This window comes from Leuciscus leuciscus (genome assembly GCF_965113295.1).
Source record: "Leuciscus leuciscus genome assembly, chromosome: 1".
In the NCBI taxonomy this organism is placed as follows: domain Eukaryota; kingdom Metazoa; phylum Chordata; class Actinopteri; order Cypriniformes; family Leuciscidae; genus Leuciscus; species Leuciscus leuciscus.
The window spans coordinates 355,360-379,137 of record NC_138725.1 but is presented as its reverse complement, the minus strand read 5'-3'; the positions used below and the strand labels follow the sequence as shown (position 1 = coordinate 379,137).

The 23,778-nt window shown below is 41.3% G+C and overlaps 1 protein-coding gene and 1 long non-coding RNA gene across 3 annotated transcripts in view; both read right to left on the bottom strand.

The window, feature by feature from the left end:
• LOC309480540 overlaps positions 1–23,778 on the bottom strand; it is a 188,235-nt gene that overhangs the window by 93,720 nt on the left and 70,737 nt on the right. The gene's annotated exons all lie outside the window — the stretch shown is intronic.
• LOC309479782 (uncharacterized protein) overlaps positions 1–23,778 on the bottom strand; it is a 59,636-nt gene that overhangs the window by 6,519 nt on the left and 29,339 nt on the right. For both annotated transcript variants that reach the window (XM_082143969.1, XM_082143968.1), the window contains exon 3: positions 1,939–4,085. In XM_082143969.1, coding sequence (XP_082000095.1) covers positions 1,957–4,085 — 2,129 coding nt within the window. In that variant the 3' untranslated portion in view covers positions 1,939–1,956. The remainder of the gene's footprint in view (positions 1–1,938; positions 4,086–23,778) is intronic.

Below are 23,778 nucleotides of genomic sequence, written 5' to 3'. Positions count from 1 at the left end.
CACCACCCCGTTGATGGAATATGTCTGTTTCCAGGTTTATTTGATCCTTCACCTGTTGTCTTGTTAATTACTCGTTAGTTAATTTGTCCCTGCTGTGTATTGTTGTGATTATATGACAAGCACTGAGCACGTCCGTCTTTAGCTCAGCGCCAGCCATAGCGAGAAAGCAGTTTGAATCTGGCAGTTATGTCACGTTAGCCCATGATTTACTCCTTAACTGAACAGCTTCGGAGTCATTGGAATAGATATGTGACCTTTTTCGGGTTGAATGGTGGTCTTCTCTCTTTTAAAAAAGGTTGCAAAATGTGACCATTTACTCGCAGTCTAGAGCCCTGTATAGTGCTGTCTTTCTGCTTTACATGAGTGCCACCTACTGTCAGAGAGAATTTGTGTTTTTTTGCATTGATCTGAACTGACAAATTAGACATTCCTGTTGGTTGAACACAAGTTAATAGATATCAATCAACAAAGTGTTGTAACGAAATTTAGCTCAAATGATATAGGGAATCAATAATGGTGAATCAGGGTTGATTCATTCGTATACAGAGTTAATACAATTATTGAAGCTGAAAAATAGATCAAATGTATATATCAATAACCCATCACAATGAATTATAATTTAATCATTAATATATCAATGGTCCATTCTTCAGATCAATTATCAGAATAACCTTTAATGGAAATTAATGTAATTATCAAACAGTTGTTTGTCCAGCAAACGGCCGTAAGATTAACCCATCAATTTCTCAACAAAAATTATCTCTTTCTTATAATTCGAGGAAGGGTATTTCCTGGCCATGAAAATCACCTTCCTGTTCTTATAAAATTTAGGTTACTGAAATATATGGATTTCTCGGCGACGTCATCACTGCTTGCGCACGCAACCAGGAGGCAAAAAGACCCGCGGTCTTCGTACCGGAGTAAAGGGTTTAGGCTAGTAGCATAGGGGTGGTGTTTTCGCTAAGTCAAAATGCCAAGGAGTTGTTGCGTAATTTATTTACATGCAGGCCTATCTGTTGTGTTTTATCTGCTCATTTAAATTATACATGTTGCAAGTAATTCCAAATCTAGGCAAATGGAAGAGTGGGACAGAAGTACGTTATATTTTTTCTATTCATAATTTGACGAGCTGCACATGACCACATAGCACGTAGTTGTTGTAAGGGATTTGTACGCTCTATCATTGCTCTTCTCTTGTATACATAACACAGCAGTAATGACTTCATGAACTTCTTCACTTATAAGATTGATAATATCAGGGACAAAATTATAACTATGCAACCGTCTACTACAGTATTGCATCAGGCAGTGCATTGTAGTCTCCCTGAGGAAAAATTTGATTAATTCGTTGCTATAGGAGAGGAAGAATTTCGCTAAACTCGTTAAATCATCTAAATCTACATCAATGTATGTTAGACCCTATACCGACTAAGCTACTAAAAGAGATGCTCCCGGAGGTCATAGATCCTCTTCTTAATATCATTAATTCATCTTTGTCTCTAGGATACGTACCAAAAAACTTTAAGCTGGCTATGATTAAACCGCTTGTTAAAAAACCGCAACTGGATCCTACAGAATTAGTCAATTACAGGCCAATCTCGAATCTATCTTTTCTGTCAAAGATATTAGAAAAAGCAGCATCTTCACAACTGTGTTCCTTCCAATTTTCAAACAGTTAACTTTGAGAGACACCAATATTACAATACCCAAAAGGGAAGTAAACACAGCCTTAGATTTCAAATGAAGGTAATACTTGCATTAAAGTCTTGGTGTGACTGCGAAAACAGCGTGTGTGTGTCCTTTTTGGAGCTGGGCGTTCTTCTCGTGCTTCTGGAGCAAACGGAGTTCGCGGGAAGTTTAAAAACTCTACTCAAAGTTAAAATTGCCGGCTAAGCTCACTTCATTGAACGTTGGAAACCATGAAAATAAACTACTTACCGTGATCTCAGACTGTGTTTAAGTGGTTTCTCCAGTGTGGATCTTCATGTGTAGATTCAGGTCACTTTTAATAGAGAAACTCTTCCCACACTGATCACACGTGTGCGGCTTCTCTCCAGTGTGGATCATCTCATGTCTTTTCAGATGTGCTGATCGACTGAATCTCTTGTCACAGTGTGAACATTTGTAAGGTTTTTCTCCAGTGTGAATTCTCTGGTGCAGTTTTAAACTGTTTGCTGTAGTAAAAGTCTCCTCACACTCAAAGCACATGTACTCTCTCACACCAGTGTGAATTTTCTGATGTGTGTGTAAATATGGCAGCAGTGAAAAACTCTTTCCGCACTCAGAACATGAATGCGGCTTCTCCTTCGTATGAACTATCAGGTGTCTCTTCAGGACTGATGAACTACGAAATGTTTTGCCGCATTGATCACATGAGAACGGCTTCACTCCGGTGTGGATCCTCATGTGTTCTTTAAGGTGTGAACGATGACTGAAATCTTTCCCACATTGATCACACTTAAACGGCTTCTCTCCAGTGTGAACTCTCATGTGTTTCTTCAGGTCACTTTTAAAAGGAAAACTCTTCCCACACTGATCACACGTGTGTGGCTTCTCTCCAGTGTGGAACATCTCATGTGTTTTCAGATTTGCTGATCGACTGAATCTCTTGTCACAGTGTGAACACTTGTAAGGTTTTTCTCCAGTGTGGATCCTCTCATGTGTTTTCAGATTTGCTGGCTGATTGAATCTCTTGTCGCAGTGTGAACACTTGTAAGGTTTCTCTCCAGTGTGGATCCTCTCATGTGTTTTCAGATTCGCTGACAGACGGAATCTCTTGTCACAGTGTGAACACTTGTAAGGTTGTTCTCCAGTGTGAATTCTCTGGTGCAGTTTTAAACTGCTCGCTGTAGTAAAAGTCTTCTCACACTCAAAGCACATGTACTCTCTCACACCAGTGTGAATTTTCTGATGTGTGTGTAAATATGGCAGAAGTGAAAAACTCTTTCCACACACAGAACATAAATGTGGCTTCTCCTTCGTATGAACTGTCAGGTGTGTGTTCAGGGCTGATGCACAGATAAATGTTTTGCTGCAGTGATCACATGAGAACGGCTTCTCTCCGGTGTGGATCCTCATGTGACGCACAAGATTTAGTTTGCTTGTGAAACTCTTTCCACACTGATCACATGAGAACGGCTTCTCTCCGGTGTGGATCCTCATGTGAATCTCAAGACTTCGTTTGCTTGTGAAACTGTTTCCACACTGGTCACATGAGAATGGCTTCTCTCCGGTGTGGAACATCTCATGTCTTTTCAGATGTGCTGATCGACTGAATCTCTTGTCACAGTGTGAACACTTGTAAGGTTTCTCTCCAGTGTGGATCATCTCATGTCTTTTCAGATGTCCTAATTGACTGAATCTCTTGTCGCAGTGTGAACATTTGTAAGGTTTTTCTCCAGTGTGAATTATCTGGTGCAGTTTTAAACTGCTCGCTGTAGTAAAAGTCTCCTCACACTCAAAGCACATGTACTCTCTCACACCAGTGTGACTTTTCTGATGTGCGTGTAAATATGGCAGAAGTGAAAAACTCTTTCCACACACAGAACATAAATGTGGCTTCTCCTTCATATGAACTGTCAGGTGTGTCTTCAGGGCTGATGCACAGATAAACGTTTTGCTGCAGTGATCACATGAGAACGGCTTCTCTCCGGTGTGGATCCTCATATGAAGCACAAGATTTAGTTTGCTTGTGAAACTCTTTCCACACTGATCACATGAGAACGGCTTCTCTCCGGTGTGGATCCTCATGTGAATCTCAAGACTTCGTTTGCTTGTGAAACTGTTTCCACACTGGTCACATGAGAATGGCTTCTCTCCGGTGTGGATCCTCATGTGACGCACAAGACATTGTTTGGTTGTGAGACTCTTTCCACACTGAGTGCAAGTGAAAGATTTCTTGTCTCTTTTCTTTAAAAATTTATTTTTAGTCTTTGAGCGACTCAAAGGTTTTTCTCCAGGATGGACATGATGTTCCTCCTCTACTTCACTCAGTTCTTCACTCTCCTCCTTCACTTCACTCAGTTCTTCACTCTCCTCCTTCACTTCACTCAGTTCTTCACTCTCCTCGCTCTCTTCCATCAGGCCTGACATTGAAAGAAAAAAATATTACATTTCATTTTTTTAAATATTATGATAATTTGATGCCTTTTTTATGAATTGATTATATGTCCTTGAAACTTATCTTTCAATTATTTTTTTTAAACATAATAGGCACGAATCCCATGTTTCTTTAGCAAGAACTATTGGGGTAAGTGTACCCCATTAAGCCCACCAAAATCTAAGTCTAGGATTTTTTCATAGATATTGCCAGTTTATAAGAAAAATAATTTGTTAAAATGCAAGATTTATCTCTCATTTGAAAATGTATTTATTAGTTGATGTACATTTTAGAATATAAAAATAAGATAATTTAGGAATAAACTCATAAGTCTGGCATGGGCTTAATTGGAACTTTTAAGCACGCATTTGTTCCAAATAAGCCCACATCATCTTTGATTCACAAATTCAAAAAATTAATTGATTTTAAAGAAGTATAACATCAATATATTTATTCAGTAACAGTGAAGTATTAATCAAATTCCAGAGCCTTTATAATTAATAACTCATTACATTTATATAGCACTTTTCTGGGTCCTCAAAGCGTTTTTCATGGAAGCGGGAATCTCCTCAACTACCACCAATGTGCAGCATCCACCTGGATGATGCGACGGCACCCATATTGCGCCAGAACGCCCACCACACACCAGCTTGCTGGTGGAGAGGAGACAGTGATGAAGCCAATCAGTATATGGGGATGATTAGGAGGCCATGATGGACAGAGGCCTTAGCTTTAGTGGGCAACAATTCTTGGGCTACAGGGTAATATGGCTCCTTAAGTCGGCTTGACTCTGGAGTTATGCCTAGTCAAAGGTGGAAGTGTAACCGGGTGTATCTCGGGAAGGAAGCCGAGTTGGGGCTCCAGACTCTGGGCTTAGGGGGGCCTCCTAGTGGGCCCCCCACACCGGGAGTCTGGAGCCTTAAGTCGACTTGGCACCCGAGTAATGGCTGGTCAAAAGTGGAAGTTTAACCGGGTGTATCTCGGGAAGGAAGCCGAGTTGGGGCTCCAGACTCTGCCCACACTGGGAGTATGCAGCCTTAGGTCGGCTTGCCTGGTCAAAGGTGGAAGTTTGACCGGGTGTATCTCGGGAAGGAAGCCGAGTTGGGGCTCCAGACTCTGGGCTTAGGGGGGCCTCCTAGTGGGCCCCCCACACCTGGAGCCTTAATAATTCGTTACATTTATATAGTGCTTTTCTGGGTACTCAATGCGCTTTACATGGAAGCGGGGATCTCCTCAACCTGGAGAGGAGACAGTGATGAAGCCAATCAGTATATGGGGATGATTAGGAGGCCATGATGGACAGAGGCCAAGGGGAAAATTTGGCTAGGATGTCGGGTATTACACCCCTACTCTTTTTCTAAGGAAGAGACACTGGGAGGAGACCCCGGGGAAGACCTAGGACACGCTGGAGAGACTATCTACCTCACGCCTCGGTGTCCCCCCGGAAGAGCTGGAGGAAGTGTCTAGGGAGAGGGAAGTCTGGGCATCTCTGCTTAGACTGCTACCCCCACGACCCGGCCCCGGATAAGCAGAAGAAGATGGTATGGTATCCTGGGATTTTTAATGACCACAGAGAGTCAGGACCTCGGTTTAACGTCTCATCCGAAGGACGGTGCTCTTTGACAGTATAGTGTCCCGATCATTACACTGGGGCGTTAGGACCCACACAGACCATAGGGTGAGCGCCCCTTGATTGCCTCACTAACACCTCTTCCAGCAGCAACCTTGTTTTCTCAGGAGGTCTTGGGCTACAGGGTGATATGGCTCCTTAACCCTTTAGGCGCCAAGGTTTTTTTTGAAAAAATGCTGGATTTTGACATCAAAATTTAAAAAGCTTGTAGCTTGAAAGGACTGAAGGGTGATTTATACTTCTGCGTCGGACCTACACCGGAGCCTCTACGCTGTAGGCAACGCGTTGGTTTTCATTTATACTTCTGCGTCGTTGTCCACGTTGACGCGCGCAGAGGGAGCATGTGAAACCTGAGTGAGCGGTCCTAGCAGACCAATCACAGCGCTTGCGTCCACGTAGAGTTGACGCGTTGTTACATTTTTGGAGAGGTGCACGTCAGGGTACGCGGGCTACACACAGCCTACGACGTAGCTACGGCGTGAGTTCCACGCAGAAGTATAAATTGGGCTTTAAAGATAGAGATCTACTGTAAATTAGAAAAATGTTGGGGATGACTGAAAGTGTATGTGGGGTGTAAATAGACTCATCTAATTTGCATATTATGACAGCATCAGGGGGTGGCCCTCTTGAATTTCATAGTATTCAGGAAATAGTAGATATTGACCTGATGTTTGAACTTATTTGCATGTTTTTTTTTTTTTTTTTTTTATCCTCATTCCAAATGATGAGAAAAGAGGAAACCAACAATAACAGGAGAAAGTACTAAATTATTACTATACTATATAGTAGTAAAACGCATGTGAACAGTAGCCTACTTTTTGATCAGTTCATCAGTAATATTCCAGCCCTATTTCTTCTACCCCTGCTGCCTTTACCTCTAGCAACAGCTCTCCTATGTACACTAAGACCACGTCCACCCCTGCCACCCCCATCCCCGTTGGGCAAATAGTCAAAATGATCTGTTTGTGCTTCGTGAACACTCGCACCATTGCGCAGCAAAGTTTTACCGGGAGAGGCGCGGGGGCGGCACCATTGCGCGGCAAAGATGTACCGGGAGAAGCGCGGGCGGCACCATTGCGCGGCAAAGATGTACCAGGAGAAGCGCGATCATTAGACGGCCGATCGTCATTTCCAAAAGGCAAATATTCCCCTTCAGAGTCAGAATCGGTGAATAATATTTGCAACACATCCTCACGGTACAAGTTTTTATTAGTCATTTGACGATTTTCTCTCACAATTTACTCAGACGCACTGAACTGCTTCCGCATCAATGACACGATCGCTCACTTGCTCTGCTGTTTCCTCCAACACTTTAAATAGGAACATGATGTCATTTTGGTCTTGAATCGAAGTATTACATGTCTGCCATCTAGTGGTAGGGAATACAAATGAGATATTACACCATATTAGGATCTACAGCCTGTTTTATTAAGTATGACGTCTTGTCGCAATTTTGCGACTTTGGCGCTTAGAGGGTTAAGTCGGCTTGACTCTGGAGTTATGCCTGGTCAAAGGTGGAAGTTTGACCGGGTGTATCTCGGGAAGATAGCCGAGTTGGGGCTCCACACTCTAGGGTTAGGGGGCCTCCTAGTGGGCCCCCACACCGGGAGTCTGGAGCCTTAAGTCGGCTCGGCTCTCTAGTTATGCCTGGTCAAAGGTGGAGTTTAACCAGGTGTATCTCGGGAAGGAAGCCAAGTTGGGACGCCATACTCTGGGGTTTCGGGGGGGTCTCCTAGTGGGCCCCCACACCGGGAGTATGCAGCCTTAGGTCGGCGATCAAGTGACCATATCTTGGGAAGAAAGCAGAGTTAGGGCTCAATAACCCAGCATCGGGGGCCCACTAGGTGACCCCTCCATGCCCGGAGTCCAGAGCCCCAACTTGGCTTGGGTCCCGAGTTTTGCCCAGTCAAAGCTGGACAGGAAGTGGCAGTATCTCGGAGCTGGACAGTCACAGGGGCTCAGGACTGTGGGGAATGTAGAGTCCCTCTGGGACCTCTCCATGCCCGGAATCTCAAGCCTTAAAGGTGGGGTATGTGATTCTCTTTTTTGTCCATTTTTTCAAAATCACTTGAAATCCTATTCCTAACCCACTTACAGCCACTGAGTTAGAAGCACTGAAATGAAAATTAAGCAATTTAATCATCTGTGGAACGGGCAGGACTCAAAAAACTCCAGCCAATCATTTCCAAGACCACCTAGAATCATTGGAAGGTAAGTTCGTCAATCAAACGGTCGTGCCATACCCCCTTCATGCGCACGACCCCTTCGTACGCATACTCAAAGCTCGTGACCCAGTCACAGTAAGTGCAAGTCACCCCGGTACAGTAGGTGGCGGTATGCACCTGAACAAGTTGGTTGCGATCCGCCAATAAAACCAGAAAGAGAGACAGAGAGAGAGAGTAAGTGCAAGTTGCTTCCGTTTGGAGAATGGCAGACAAGACACCAGCACACAAAAGGAAACCTATATTTGAGAGAGCAATTGCGAACAAAACGGCTGAAAGAGAAAAGGCAAAAACAAGGGTCATTCTAGGCGCTGCTTTCCAACGCTGGCGGCAACTGAAGGACCAGGAAGGACTACCAACAGATGCGGCTGTGCCATTTTTTTCTGCTGGACAGGTGAGAAGCCGATGAACTATTAACCCGCGCGGACATGTTATGGTGTATTTTTGTCATTTACACGATAGTAAAACCACAAAGCTAACGGGTCTTTATGAGCTCTTGCCGTTAGCATATTAGCAGCTACATGTGGCTAACACAAACAACTGCAATGTTGTGGTCCTGGCGATTGGCTTGTAATCTTTTATAGTCAACGTCTCTTAGTTCATTCAGTGAGGAAAATAAGTATTTGAACACCCTGCTATTTTGCAAGTTCTCCCACTTAGAAATCATGGAGGGGTCTGAAATTGTCATCGTAGGTGCATGTCCACTGTGAGAGACATAATCTTAAAAAAAAATCCAGAAATCACAATGTATGATTTTTTAACTATTTATTTGTATGATACAGCTGCAAATAAGTATTTGAACACCTGAGAAAATCAATGTTAATATTTGGTAGAGTAGCCTTTGTTTGCAATTACAGAGGTCAAACGTTTCCTGTAGTTTTTCACCAGGTTTGCACACACTGCAGGAGGGATTTTGGCCCACTCCTCCACACAGATCTTCTCAAGATCAGTCAGGTTTCTGAGAAACACGGAGTTTGAGCTCCCTCCAAAGATTCTCTATTGGGTTTAGGTCTGGAGACTGGCTAGGCCACGCCAGAACCTTGATATGCTTCTTACAGAGCCACTCCTTGGTTATCCTGGCTGTGTGCTTCGGGTCATTGTCATGTCGGAAGACCCAGCCTCGACCCATCTTCAATGCTCTAACTGAGGGCATGGCCCCGGTCATCCTCTCCTTAATACAGTGCAGTCGCCCTGTCCCATGTGCAGAAAAACACCCCCAAAGCATGATGCTACCACCCCCATGCTTCACAGTAGGGATGGTGTTCTTGGGATGGTACTCATCATTCTTCTTCCTCCAAACACGGTTAGTGGAATTATGACCAAAAAGTTCTATTTTGGTCTCATCTGACCACATGACTTTCTCCCATGACTCCTCTGGATCATCCAAATGGTCATTGGCAAACTTAAGACGGGCCTTAACATGTGCTGGTTTAAGCAGGGGAACCTTCCGTGCCATGCATGATTTCAAACCATGACGTCTTAGTGTATTACCAACAGTAACCTTGGAAACGGTGGTCCCAGCTCTTTTCAGGTCATTGACCAGCTCCTCCCGTGTAGTTCTGGGCTGATTTCTCACCTTTCTTAGGATCATTGAGACCCCACGAGGTGAGATCTTGCATGGAGCCCCAGTCCGAGGGAGATTGACAGTCATGTTTAGCTTCTTCCATTTTCTAATGATTGCTCCAACAGTGGACCTTTTTTCACCAAGCTGCTTGGCAATTTCCCCGTAGCCCTTTCCAGCCTTGTGGAGGTGTACAATTTTGTCTCTAGTGTCTTTGGTCTTGGCTATGTTAGTAGTTGGATTCTTACTGATTGTATGGGGTGGACAGGTGTCTTTATGCAGCTAACGACCTCAAACAGGTGCATCTCAGATTATTTTATTTAATGCCATGTCAGCATTCAAAGCTATTTTCATGGCAAAAATTTAATTACAAAAATACAAATATCATATAAATAAAATTTTAAAAAAAACACAGCAAGTCATATTATATAAGATTTTTTAAATTAACACATGATAAAAAATCCAAAACCTTTTCAGGCATAATCTCATTAAATATGTCCTTAACCCTTTATAGGGCACTCATTGAAATACTTGGAAATTCAAAATTTCAACCCTGGAGTGTTATTAGAGGTTATTAAAAGACTTTTAAACTTTTGTGACTTAAAAAAAAAAAAATCATTTTTATGTTGAAAATCAAGGCCAATGAAGTTACCATATATGGTTCCTCGCCAGTCTATGGTCATTTTTTTTTCCAAAAAGCATATACATTTAAAATATCAGAAACATATATAAAATATAAATAAATACATGAAACCTATATAAATTTCATGGAATTTTTATTTAGGAACATTTTTTTCTTTTATTTAGGAACTTTTTTTTTCATGTGTCATAACGTGTCCATTTACTTAGGCAATGGCTTCATGGTACTTAGTGAAGCAGTTGCGTTCAGCATTGAGGCACAGGTGGACCTTACAGACCCTGCAGACATTTGACCTCAAAATGTTCCCCTTCCTGCTACAGTACTTGCAGGTCTGGCGGTTGGTGTAGACAGGGGCATGGAACAGGGACATGTCAAACCGCAAAGAAGCATCTGGGGTGTGGCTGCGGTGTCCCCGGATAGGCATGGGGACATCAACAGAGGTGCTGGGTGCACATGGAAATGATGAGCTCCTTCGGGGGCGAGACATAACTGGCCTCTGGCTGCTGCAACTCCTGAACACCTGGATCCGGAAGTTCTTCAACGACAGGCCATCCACAGCAAGAGCCTTGATGTACCGCCTGTACACGATCCAGGCATTCGTGAGGCTGACATCTATTGCATACGCAAACATCCGCATGTACCACCTCTTGGATTTCATGGGGGTGCGGTATAGGTGGACCAGCATGTCACTCTTGTCAATGCCCCCCATGTTGGCATTGTAGCTCTTGATGACAGCAGGGCAGCTTACCGGTTCCTTCTTCTTGGTGTCACTGCAGTACCGGTAGACTGAGGACATGGGCTCCACCCCCATGTCTGTTGACAGCAGAGTGACGACCCTGTTGTCCTTCCACCTAAGGGCTAGGATCCCATCATCACTGGTGAGGTAGTCATGCACACCACGAGGGACAGCCTTTTTCTCCATGTCTTTGATGGACTTCAATGGAGGGTTGCCTATTCTGGTGTCCCTGGCTGTCCCAGTGTACCTGCAGTTCTTGTCTTTGAGGTACCGCACTATCTCCAGGCTGGTGAAGAAGTTGTCCGCAAAGATGGCTGTGGTGGTGGAAGAGGACATGGTGCTGGCCAGGACGGAGACTATCTGGCTGGTGACACCCATGGCTTGTTGTTCAGACATCATGGGGACACCGTGGGCCTTCAGTGTAGTTTTGCCCTGGTATAACACCAGGTCATGAATGAAGCCATCCTCAGAAGCCCTGGCAAACAACTTAAATCCCCATTTGTCCGGCTTGCTCTTGATGTATTGCCTCAGGTTACCAGCTGTCTTGCCTTTGTAGGCAACCATAACTTCATCAACAGACTGCTTGGGGGTCTGTGGCTCACTCCTGAAGACAGTAACCAGGAGGTTGAACAGTGGCCGGACATTGAAGAATCTGTCGATGGTGCCAGGGATCTAGGTGTTGTCATTAAAGTGGACAAGCCTTCTCATCAGCCTGAACCTCTTAGATGACATGAGGTTTGCAACTTGAGGGACCCTGGTCTCCATTGCCCAGTAGTCATCAATGGAGGGCAGCTCAGAAATCCCCATGTAGAGCAAGATGGCCACAAAGCTCCTCACCTCATCTTCAGTGGTGGTGAAGGTGGTGTTAACATCCTTCTGAGTTGCATACAAGTTGGTTTGGTATACGATATGCTTGATGACATGGGGGCTGAAGTACTTACTGAAGTAAGTATACGGAGTCTCAATGAAGTCAGGGGGAACGTGCTGGTACTCAGGCAGGGCTTGGTTATCCAGGTCAACCTTCTTCCAGGTGGTTAGCCTGGATGCTGGCTTCCCCTTCTTTGTGGGGCCCTTGGCTTGTGGTGCTGGCTGGTCTTCATCCTCCTCCTCGTCACTGTCGTCATCTTCGTCCTCAAGCTCCTCCACTGCAGTCTGCACACACTTCCTCTTGGCAGAGGGGCCCATGTCACTCCGGCACTCGTGGGTAAGTGGGATGAAGTCAGGGTCTGCCACGTCATCATCTTCCTCATCAGAGCCCTCATCATCACTGATGGCGGGGTCAGCTGGCACAACAGCAGTCACCCTCTTTCCATAAAAGAGCCGAGTAGACAGCTGCAAAAGAAAAGTACGTTTTTGAGTCAATATCAAGCCCACTTTGAGTTATTTGTGAAGGAAAACTGTAACAGTGAAGTGCAAATCTACTGAAAACAAAGAATATTGACATGTAAATTGTAAATATATAATAAGAAATTAAAAATAGCACTAAGTACTGGTGGTACCACTTATTTTTGTGAGCAGTAATAAGGCTCACAGTAAAAATAAACACCAATATATGCCATTAAGTATAATAAAAACTGTTATAAGGCCATAAACTGAACAAAATTACACATAATTCCCTATTTATGGTTTGATCATTTCAATAAATGGTTTAGGTTTTGCATTGTATCACTGCATAATGTTATACAAACCTGTGGCAACATCCACAGGTTTGTATAAGTGTAGGGCAATACACTCATGAGTAGTATTGCCCTACATTATAATGCATTTAAGTGAAAAATAGCACTGTAAGTACTGGTGGTACCACTTATTTTAGCTGTAATGAGGCTCACAGTAAAAATAAACACCAATATATGCCATTTAAGTATAATATAAACTGTTATAAGGTCATAAAACTGAACAAAATTACACATATTTCCCTATTTATGGCTTGATCATTTCAAGATATGGTTTAAGTTTCGAATTGGATCACTGCATAGTGTTATACAAACCTGTGGCAACATTCAGTGCACTGTTAAATAGTATTGTCCTACGTTATAATGCATTATTAAAAAAAAAATACCACAAGTGTGGTTTGCTAGACGCATCGGCCGTATTTCTATTTATGGACGCACTGTAGCTTGCGCTAGTTTTACCTGAACGGGGCGTATGATTACATTTACATTTACATTTATTCATTTAGCTGACGCTTTTATCCAAAGCGACTTACAATTGCTATATATGTCAGATGTCGCACGCCTCTGGAGCAACTAGGGGTTAAGTGTCTTGCTCAGGGACACATTGGTGTCTCACAGTGGATTCGAACCCGGGTCTCTCACACCAAGGCATGTGTCTTATCCATTGCGCCACTCAAATATGATCACACCATTCTTCATGTCCAACGTTCACTAATTTATAGACATCCTACACAAACAACATCGATCTCAGCATTTAACACAACTATTCAACCACATAATGTGTGAGTTTCATTAACTTACCATTGTTCGTTTTGCTGGTATTAATTTTTGTGTCTGAGTAGATTGGAGTGTAGATCCGTCTTTCAGAAAATCCGGATGACACTGAAGTCTGTGATGGCGCGGGCGACTCCTGATTGGTCAGATGCCATGGTGTTACTATCGGTGACGTAGACTGACATCCGTTGATTGGCAGGGAGAAATCCATGTGCTTTTACGAGCTCACGGAGAGACATGCAAACGCCATTATGAACGGTCGATTAAGTTACCAAATATAGTTCTTCGCCCGATAAAGGGTTAAGTGAAATAACTTCATAAAAGAGCATTCTGCTTGTAATAAGTCCAGGACAATCCAATAAAATATGTTTAACAGAAAAGGGAATTTTACAAAACATGCATAAAGTTGGGTCTTCACCCTTAACCCCCTGAGGTCTACGGTATCGCCGGCGATACCAGCTCGCTTTTTTTTTATTAGTGTAAAAGAAACTCATAAATACTCTGTTGACTTTGATTTTCCATAGGAGTTTCATACATCAATCGATTCTGTTAAATGTGTATTATTTTTGTGTATACTCACAATAAAAACAAAGTGTTGTGCTTTTTGCCAAATAAAGAAAAATAAACACGAAGCGAGTTCTGCCTTCTCTCTGCCAGTGAAGTCCATTCTGAAACGCGTCCGAAAATTAACAATAACTCAGCGAATACTCAGTCAAACAGACACACAGACACACAGGCATGAAGCTTGAATTATCTTCTTTTAAATGAAGTAATTTATATAAAAAACAATTATTCTCATCTTGTGAAATCTGTATTAAAAGAGAGCGATTCCAGTCGAGCTCATCTCATCTCATTACGTTATAATCGGCCCCGCCCACGGAGAGCGCGCGCTATTCAAACGCAAATGGCTGAGGCAATCCTGTGAACGCCCCCATCAGCTCGAGAAAACACACACGTTTATTTAGATCATTGTTTACACCGTCTTGCAGCGCTGTGAGGAATAATACTAATGGAAAATGTCCCTCAGAAGTGCGGGTATATCGAGGAGCGAGCTGAGGAATACAAGTAAGTTTTTTCCTTCTCACGTGAATTTCTTCACGTGGGTTTCTGTTTATGAATGAATAAACGGCATGAATGCGCGCTGTTTACCACAGCTGGCAAAGACAGTTTAAATTTAAATCGCGTGTGTGAATGAATGATGATGTTTTAGCAAACTGTATTGCTATACTGAGATAAGTAAACATCGACTGAATGTTGAAATAAAATGTAGGCTATTTGTATAAGCAACGTATTAAACTGCAAATTAACAATATGCCCTAATATTTCATGAAAACAACGTTACAGTCAGACGAAATATGAAAGACAACATTTTGTTGACCAGATTTGGGTACAGTTTTTACTGTAGAATATACTGCCACATCAAATAAGCTTTTGTTTAGCCATTTCTATATATAAAATACTATTTTTGTCAAAAATAAAGTCATCAACTAAGATGTTAGCTGTTCCAATGTTGGTTATATTCAAACTAATGAATACATAGATAAAATGTAGGGCCTATAATCATTTTTTTTTACAAAGAAAGAGTACACTTGAAATATTGTTGAAATTGTAATTATTGTTGTAATTGTAACCGTTTTAATAAAATAGCTAAACATATTTACAAGATAGATGTAAGCAAAATCTTAAATGGTCAATATAAGTCTTCTTCTAAATATATCTTTTGTCCTTGCATTGTGGCTCAGTCAGTGTCACACCTGAGTGAATGGCTCATTATGCAGAGTGGGTGTATTCTAAGGTGTAAACCACTCCTCGTTCACGCCCCCTCGCATATTGGCTTTCCAAGCAAAACCTGTTTTACATCAATTTAAATCAATGTATGGTTTTATGTGAACGATAAAGCAAGACTATTTTCACATAATTTTGAAGAAAAAACTATAGGCGACGACATCCATTAGTCAAAAGTCTTATTGCCACATATTTAGTATGTGTTTTGTGGCCTTATTTCAAAAATTTTAATTTTTAGTTTTTTCGATAACCACGCATAAACATTATTCTCTCAAAAATGAAAACATGTACATACATGTGGCTCACATATTATTGTAGTCCTGTTTGTGCTATATAGAGTGAATTTACACCTTTGCCATTAATATGTTTATAAGCAACTGAAAAAAGCACAAATGTCAGAGCATGTCAGAACACCCCCAGGGCCCAAAAAAACACTCAGACTCCAGAGGGTTAAGCAAAAAAGCATGGGTCAAACTTGTGTGACCCATACGACATCTAGTGTAGACAACTTGATCAAGTCTAGTTTTAAAATTGATCAAAAGTCTGTTTGTAATTTTCGGATTAGTTCCATACAATTTATTATTCTTGTACATATTCCACTCTTCTTGCCACTTATTTAAAATAGATCGATTAATAATCGGTCTCATATCTGAAGGAACCTGATTAAGAGCATCCTTAGCAGCTGCATCAGCTCATTCATTTCCTGAGAGACCAACATGTCCTGGAACCCAGCAAAAGATAATACTGAAGAACTGATTTAGTAGATAATCCACTTTTGTTAAGATGCAGTCCACTAAAGGATGATCAGTTTTTAAAGTGTCCAATGCTTGAAGACAAGATTTCGAGTCTGTAAAAATGATAGAATTTTTTTGTTGTGCATTTTCAATATGCTCCAAAGCTAAAAGTAAAGCACGTGCTTCAGCAGAAAAAATTGAGCACTGTTTTGGAATACGGATTCCATAGCGTTGATGTCCAGTCACCATTTCTGCTGTTACACTATTTTCCACCTTCGAACCATCTGTGAATATAGGTATGTGAAAAGGGAATTGGTTTCTTAAGTCCAAATATTGCTGTCTATATACATTTGGATGAGTCACTCCTTTCCTCTGATGAGCCAAATCCAAATTGATATTAGGCTTCTTTAATTTCCAGGGAGATATAGAATTGAATTGTATTTGATTTAAAATGTTCAAATTTGTATTTAAGTTCTCCAAATGTGGTTTAATACGAATAGCAAAGGATCTGATGCTTTTAGGTTTGCTCTCATACAAAAGGAGTAAATTGTGGGTTGAAGACTGTAGAATATGCAGGATTGGTTTTACAGGTGCATCTAATTTAGGATAATAAATGGAGTGGAGGTGGACATTTTAAAGGCAGACTAACAGGTCTTTGAGGGTCAGAATTCTAGCTGATAGACAGGTGTTCAAATTAGGGATGGGCATTCGATTAAATTTTATTAGTCGATCGTCGGGAGAATTAACGATCGACTATCGATTAATCATTAATATTTTTATATTGAAATTCATTATTTCTTTAACTTTTTATAAATTAAAAATGCAATGAAAATACAAAAATACAGTTTGTTTGTCCTCGATGAGATCTTTATTACAAGAAGATCAACTTGTGGCAGTGAAACTGGACGTTCGGTAGACTTGAAGATTCCTGCGGTGCTCTAAACCAGCGGAACCTGCAGCTGCGAGCCGGCGTTCTTAAACAGAGACCCATGGCCACTTCATCCGTTTTCTGTGATTGGATAGCTATCCGCTCGTGAAAAGACCAAATCTAAATGCCCTCCGAAACGCATTCGAGACGGATTTAAATCCGATCGTTCAAACCACTTCAGGAGGAGATCTGAGACGCATTCCAGACGAAACTGGACAAGAGTAAATGCATCTGGTTGTTGAAACCACATATGTAAATTTGACTTATCCCAAAAATGATAAGAAATAAACGTGTGAGAGCGTGTTATAGGCTATATGTCATGTTATATCCAGATATGACGACGCTACTTCAACACGCATCACCACAGACGAGCATCTATTCATCAAGCTAACGTGCAAACTATCGCAAATCAAAGTGAAAGTCATTCATCAACACACAATCATCTTCATTAAAAGTAAAGAACCGAAATGATCTTACCAGGGCTGTTGCCGCAATATCTTGTTGCGGTCTTTGATTTAGACATTTTCGCTGATGATCAATAAAATGCAGCTCATATCAGTTGCATTCGATGACGTGCAACAATTTAAATATGCTTATAGCGCGGGAATTCAAGATCGGATTTATATCCGTTTTGCAAAAACACATTTATGTGACCAGGTGTAAATGGAATCGTTTTGATAAATCAGATAGCTATCCGATCTGAGAAAACGCATGAAGTTCCCATAGAACTTCTGCACCAGTCTACTGATTTCTGTTGAGAAAGATAAGCATGTTGACATGATCTGGGATCAGACGCGACCGCAACCTGGTGACAGCCAGTCCAGCCGCCGAAAACACCCGCTCTGAGCAGCCCGGTCTCACCCCAAAACGTCATATACTGACGCGTCTTGACCATGCGTCAACATGAGACGCAGACAGAAGCGCACCAGCAGCGCCTCCTAGCGGTACCCTAACGCATACCTAAACCTACCCATAACCCGAATCGTCACACATGGACGTTATGGGGGTACCCTTTTCGTCGTATGTTGACGCATGGTCAAGACGCGTCAGTATATGACGTTTTGGGGTGAGACTGTCAAGCCGGGGCAGCCGGGGACTGACGTTGCCGGGATGCACAGGTACCTCCGCGCTAAAATTAATTCCATTGCTTCAAGACACACTACGCAACGCAACCTGCATTAGTTTAATCGATAACAAATAAACGTGATCGACGAAATTCTTAACGATCAATTATCGATCGTCGATTAATCATGCCCATCCCTAGTTCAAATACTTATTTGCAGCTGTATCATACAAATAAATAGTTAAAAAAATAATATATTGTGATTTCTGTTTTTTGTTTTTTTTTAGATTAATGTCTCTCACAGTGGACATGCACCTACGATGACAATTTCAGACCCCTCCATGATTTCCAAGTGGGAGAACTTGCAAAATAGCAGGGTGTTCAAATACTTATTTTCCTCACTGTAAGTCTGTATTTTATGTACTGTACTTAAAATCATGTGCCTTCAGGCATTTGTGGAACTAGTAACTACAACCCTTTTTTTGGAGGTGAATAAAGAACGTAGAACTGGGGCTGGGCGATAAATCAATTAGTAGTAAATCGTCATCACCTGTAGAAAATGCCGCTCCATCCGAAATGCCGCTCGATTTACTACTAATCACGGAACCGGCTTTACTGACGAGATGCGCATGAGAATTGTAGCCGATTTATAGCCCAGCCCTACGTAGAACTAGCTAGCTAACGAACCTGCTTGGGGAGAAATAATATAATCTTCATTTCTTTTCATGCTATCATAGATGTGTCCACGTGGCCACACTGTATGGCGGTGGAGCTCCCAGCCATCTGTGAAGTATGGAATGTCAAGTGGAGACTTTATGTTGGCCAACAACATACTCTTATCAGGCAACAACTATGCCAAAATAGCACTTTTGTTCAAGTTCATGAACATGGGTATGGTCGATCCGTCAACTTTCTTTGCCATACAAAACAACTACAGTGTTGACAGTATAACAGAGTTCTGGAATGAGAAAAGATCAGCCATAATTGCCCAGCTACATTCAAAAGGGCCAGTTGTTGTCCTTGGTAAATGGTAAATGGACTGCATTTATATAGCGCTTTCACAGACCAAAGCGCTTTACATAGCCTCACATTCACCCATTCACTCACTCATTCACACACCGACGGCGGTGTCAGCCATGCAAGGCGCCATCCAGCTCGTCGGGAGCAACTGGGGTTAGGTGTCTTGCTCATAGTTACAAAGGTGGTGGTGGTAGTCAATAAATGTCAGTCATGGACAATTTTATTTGCAAGACGTACTCTGTGTAAACTAGACATCTATTTACTTCTCAATTGTCATTTATCTCCCTTTTGTGTATTTACAATTTTTGCCATTGATATTTGTTTTCAAAGGTGATGGCCGCATGGACAGTCCGGGATTTTGCACACAGTACTGTACGTACACGGCAATGGACAATGACTCCAAAAAAAAAATTTCAATGGTCAGCCTGGACAAAAGGGAGACACAGAGAAATTCTGTTGCCATGGAGAAGGAGGGTTTCATGCGCTCCATAAATGCTCTTCGTAAAGACCTGGATGTTCAGGAAGTGTGCACAGATGGCCATTAGGGATAAAGGCCCTGTTCAGTAAGTTCATGCATTATACACCAATACCCTTTTCTGAAAGTTGCTGGCTACATATAAGATGGGGCATTTTTCAGTGTTACTTTGATTATGTTTACAGTACATTGACATTTTTCTCTTGTAGGTACAGGGATATACAAAGACATCGGGGTGGTTCACAGTCTGGACATCTGGCATGGTTCCAAAAATCTGAGTAAAAAAATCGTAGCGGCAAATCATTAACCACTAAAAAGAAATGTATAGAGCTACCAGTAAGTATCAGGTTTGGCAAGCTGTACAATAAGAGGTCGAGGACGTGGCGGCTGTACTCAATTAAAGTGGACAAGGACTACAGCTACATTCCTGCACTACAGAGCACCATCCTGCAGCGAAGGCTGACTGCTCCGAGGGGGTTGGCACAGTCCAGACCCTCAAGACCAGAAGATCCACGCAGACTGGGAGTGGTATCCCTGACTCCAAGTGTTGAGTAGCTGTGTATTTGACATTTACATTTTCTATATGCTGATATCAGTTCACTTTACTACTTAGTGTAAATTTCTGGGAAAGTGACAAGACATGCATTTCTTTGTAATAGTCATGGGTCCAATTATTGGAATTTTGGTGTGTTCTGTGTTTACAGCACAGGCCCCGGCAGATCAGAGCTAGCCTGGAGCCAGGGCCCGTCGGTAAGATAACCTCGAAACTCAATTCTGCACATGCATTTATGTAGACTTTCTCCCCGTATTATGTCAGTACCTAATCATGTACTGACTGTTCACTATGTACCTTTTACCTGATGTATCTAAGTGAATTGTTGTCATAAAATGTTTACCTATACATTTGTAATTTGATATTCTTTTTCTATTTCTTGGTAGAGCATGGTAGCTTCCTGAAAACGAACTTCCTGAACGACTACACACCACAGCACCCACACTTGCACCCAGAGAAATGAACTCCAACCTACGCAAGCCTGGCTCGCTCTCGCGCATCTGAGTTTTCGCTCGTGCATGATTGCGCGTACATGTTCTTCGAATGGGTGGAGTCAGGCCATCATTGGAGGAAAGAAGGTAGGACCATTTGAGTTGTGTATTTTCAAAATTTGCCGGCCGTTTTGCAAATGCCATACCCTACCTTTAACTCAGCTTGGCTCCCGAATTATGCCCAGTTATACATAGAGCCCGTTTAGTCCTTTATCTCATTTGAATGAATGTGTGTATTTTGTAGGCCTATCTAAATATAGTTTCTAAATTAAGGTAGTAAGTAAGGTAAGGTTAAAAGGTTAGTAAGGTAAAAGCACACAAAGAAATGTTATCATTAAACACTTTCAGAAAATGTATCAAAGTTTGCACTTAGAGGGATTCCTCATTGAAACACATAAGGTGGGCTTAAATGGTTCCACAGTGAGTAATGGTGAAAAAAGACAATGTTTTCCTTTAAAAAATGTAAGATATGTTTACAAATACATGCATGGAGCTTAAATATACAGTGGACTAAGTGTTATAATAATTTCCATTGTGCCCACATTGAGAAATATTACGTTTTTTTCATTCAAGGTTAGCTTGTGTTGACTATAGTTTGCCATTTGCCATTTGCCATTTAAGCCCATCTTAAAAAAAAGTTAATTTATGAAAATAATCTTTTCTACAAAACAATTTATGATGTATTTATTTGTAAATTAATGTAAAATGAATCACAAAACATTTATTATTTGCAGTTCACATGCTTAATTCTTTGGCAGTCTAGCCTTTCTGTAAGGCTAATGGTTTGACCTAGAGATTAGCTTTGAACGCAAGCTAATACAACTCATCTTTCCATTTAACCCTTAAATCACTGTTAAAAAAGGATAACACTTAAGGTGTTTGGGGTCAAAATGACCCCAAACTTTTAAAGACCGATTACATAAGGAAATATACATTTTTATATGGAAAACTATATATCATTTTTTTTTATTTACTTCTAAACTATACATTTATGCTGTGTTTTTGTAGAAATTTTGAAGTTTAACTATTTACTGCACAATTACATAACTAGGCCATAAATTGGCTCATGAAAAGCTTGTTCCATGTTGCATATGTGACATTTTTCAGATTTATGCCAGTTTAGTTGATTTTATTTGCCAATTTCTATAAAAATGCTCTCTGTTGCAGTGACATACGTGTGTGTTTGTGTGTGTATATATGAGATAGAAAGTTCGTTCTACTTTTTATTTATGCTCTAGGACCAGACCTTGGTTTATTTGTAAAAATATTCAGATTTATAATGGATTTACTTTTATTTTTTGACAAACAAAATTAAAAAAAGTAATTTTTTTCATTTTCCCATTCATTTTCAATGTGGGGTCATTTTGACCCCAAACACCTTAATGAATGAATGAATGAGGCATTTATATAGCGCTTTCATATGTACTACTGTACACCCAAAGCGCTTTACAATCATATCAGGGGATCTCTCCTCAACCACCACCAGTGTGCAGCATCCACTTGGATGATGCGACGGCAGCCACAGTACAAAGGCGCCAGTGCGCTCACCACACACCAGCTATAGGTGGAGAGAGGAGAGAGAGTGATAGAGCCAATTCAATGTAAGGGGATTATTAGGAAGCCATGATTGGTAAGGGCCAATGGGTGGAATGTGGCCAGGACACCGGGGTTACACCCCTACTCTTTACGAGAAATGCCATGGGATTTTTAATGACCACAGAGAGTCAGGACCTCGGTTTTACGTCTCATCCGAAAAGACGGTGCTCTTTGACAGTATAGTGTCCCCGTCACTACACTGGGGCGTTAGGACCCACACAGACCACAGGGTGAGCGCCCCCTGCTGGCCTCACTAACACCTCTTCCAGCAGCAACCTGGTTTTCTCAGGAGGTCTCCCATCCAGGTACTAACCAGTCTCAGCCCTGCTTAGCTTCAGTGGGCAACCAGTCTTGGGTTACAGGGTGATATGGCTGCTGGCCCTAGTACAAATAGTACTTTATCATTTTATATTAATCACTGTTTGGGGTCAAAATGACCCCAATGGACTTTTCCTTCATTTTTTAAAAATGTTACCTTCATCGCAGGGGCATGAAACTCTGTGACTTTTCCTAAATAATCTATCTAAACATGAACAAAAAAACTGGGCCTTAAATGGTAAAAAAAATTGACACACCTTTAGAACAACCAAATCAAGCCCAGTTTTTTTGTGCATGTTTAGATAGATTATTTAGGAAAAGTCACAGAGTTTCATGCCCCTGCGATGAAGGTAACATTTTTAAAAAATGAAGGAAAAGTCCATTGGGGTCATTTTGACCCCAAACAGTGATTAATATAAAATGATAAAGTACTATTTGTTCATACACAAAAACATACATTTATCTCTTATTTGACATAATATAAATCTAGTTACCAAAGAAATGGCTGAAAATTGTAGAAATGTGCTGATTTCTGAAGGGTCCCGAAACACCAGTTTTGGGGTGACTCAGTGTGAGGTCCCCTGAGACAGCACATGGGTGGGGCTAACTCAACATTGCCAAATGTGATTGGTATGCACTAAAAAAATGCCAGGGAAGTTACAAATCACTGGACTGTTTAAAATAATGAGCAGCATAAAACATTATTTTCTCTTTTTTTAATTTGACTTCAGATTTGAAAGTGGGCTTAAATGGTACATGTACAAAATAGGTACACTTACCCTAAATATATTTGACCAATGACACAATTTTCTAACATATTAACATTAAAATATAATTTACTGCCCTATTTTGACACCAATTTTGAATTTAGACTTAAGTCAGACGTTTTGCACACTAGACTTTTCCTTGCACTGACTTCCATTCATGTGGATGTGAAAGTGAGACACCAGAAACACAACCTCAAGTGAATTACCCTGTGAGAAATAACACAAGCATTTAGCATTCAAGTGGAGTGGATTGTTTATTTTTAAATTTTGAATTATTATTATTTGTTATACGTTGAACTTGTTTGTAAAAAAGCTGCCGCAGAGAGTGACGTCATTTCACGACCGTTGCAGTGTCTGTAGAAACTTCACACGCTCAGTGTAGCGTGACCACGGCTTTAACTAGCTTTAAATTAACCCCCTAAATGTATACATGTCCGACACGAGGATGTTTTTATATTCTATAATAAAACACAGCATGGTAAAAGTAGACTAGTATGAGTGTATACTATGGCTGGGGTAAACGATTATTAACCCTCTGGAGTCTGAGCGGTTTTTGGGGCCCTGGGGGTGTTCTGACATGTTCTGACATTTGTGCTTTTTTCAGTTGCTTATAAAAATATTAATGGCAAAGGTGTAAATTCACTCTATATAGCACAAACAGGACTACAATAATATGTGAGCCACATGTATGTACATGTTTTCATTTTTGAGAG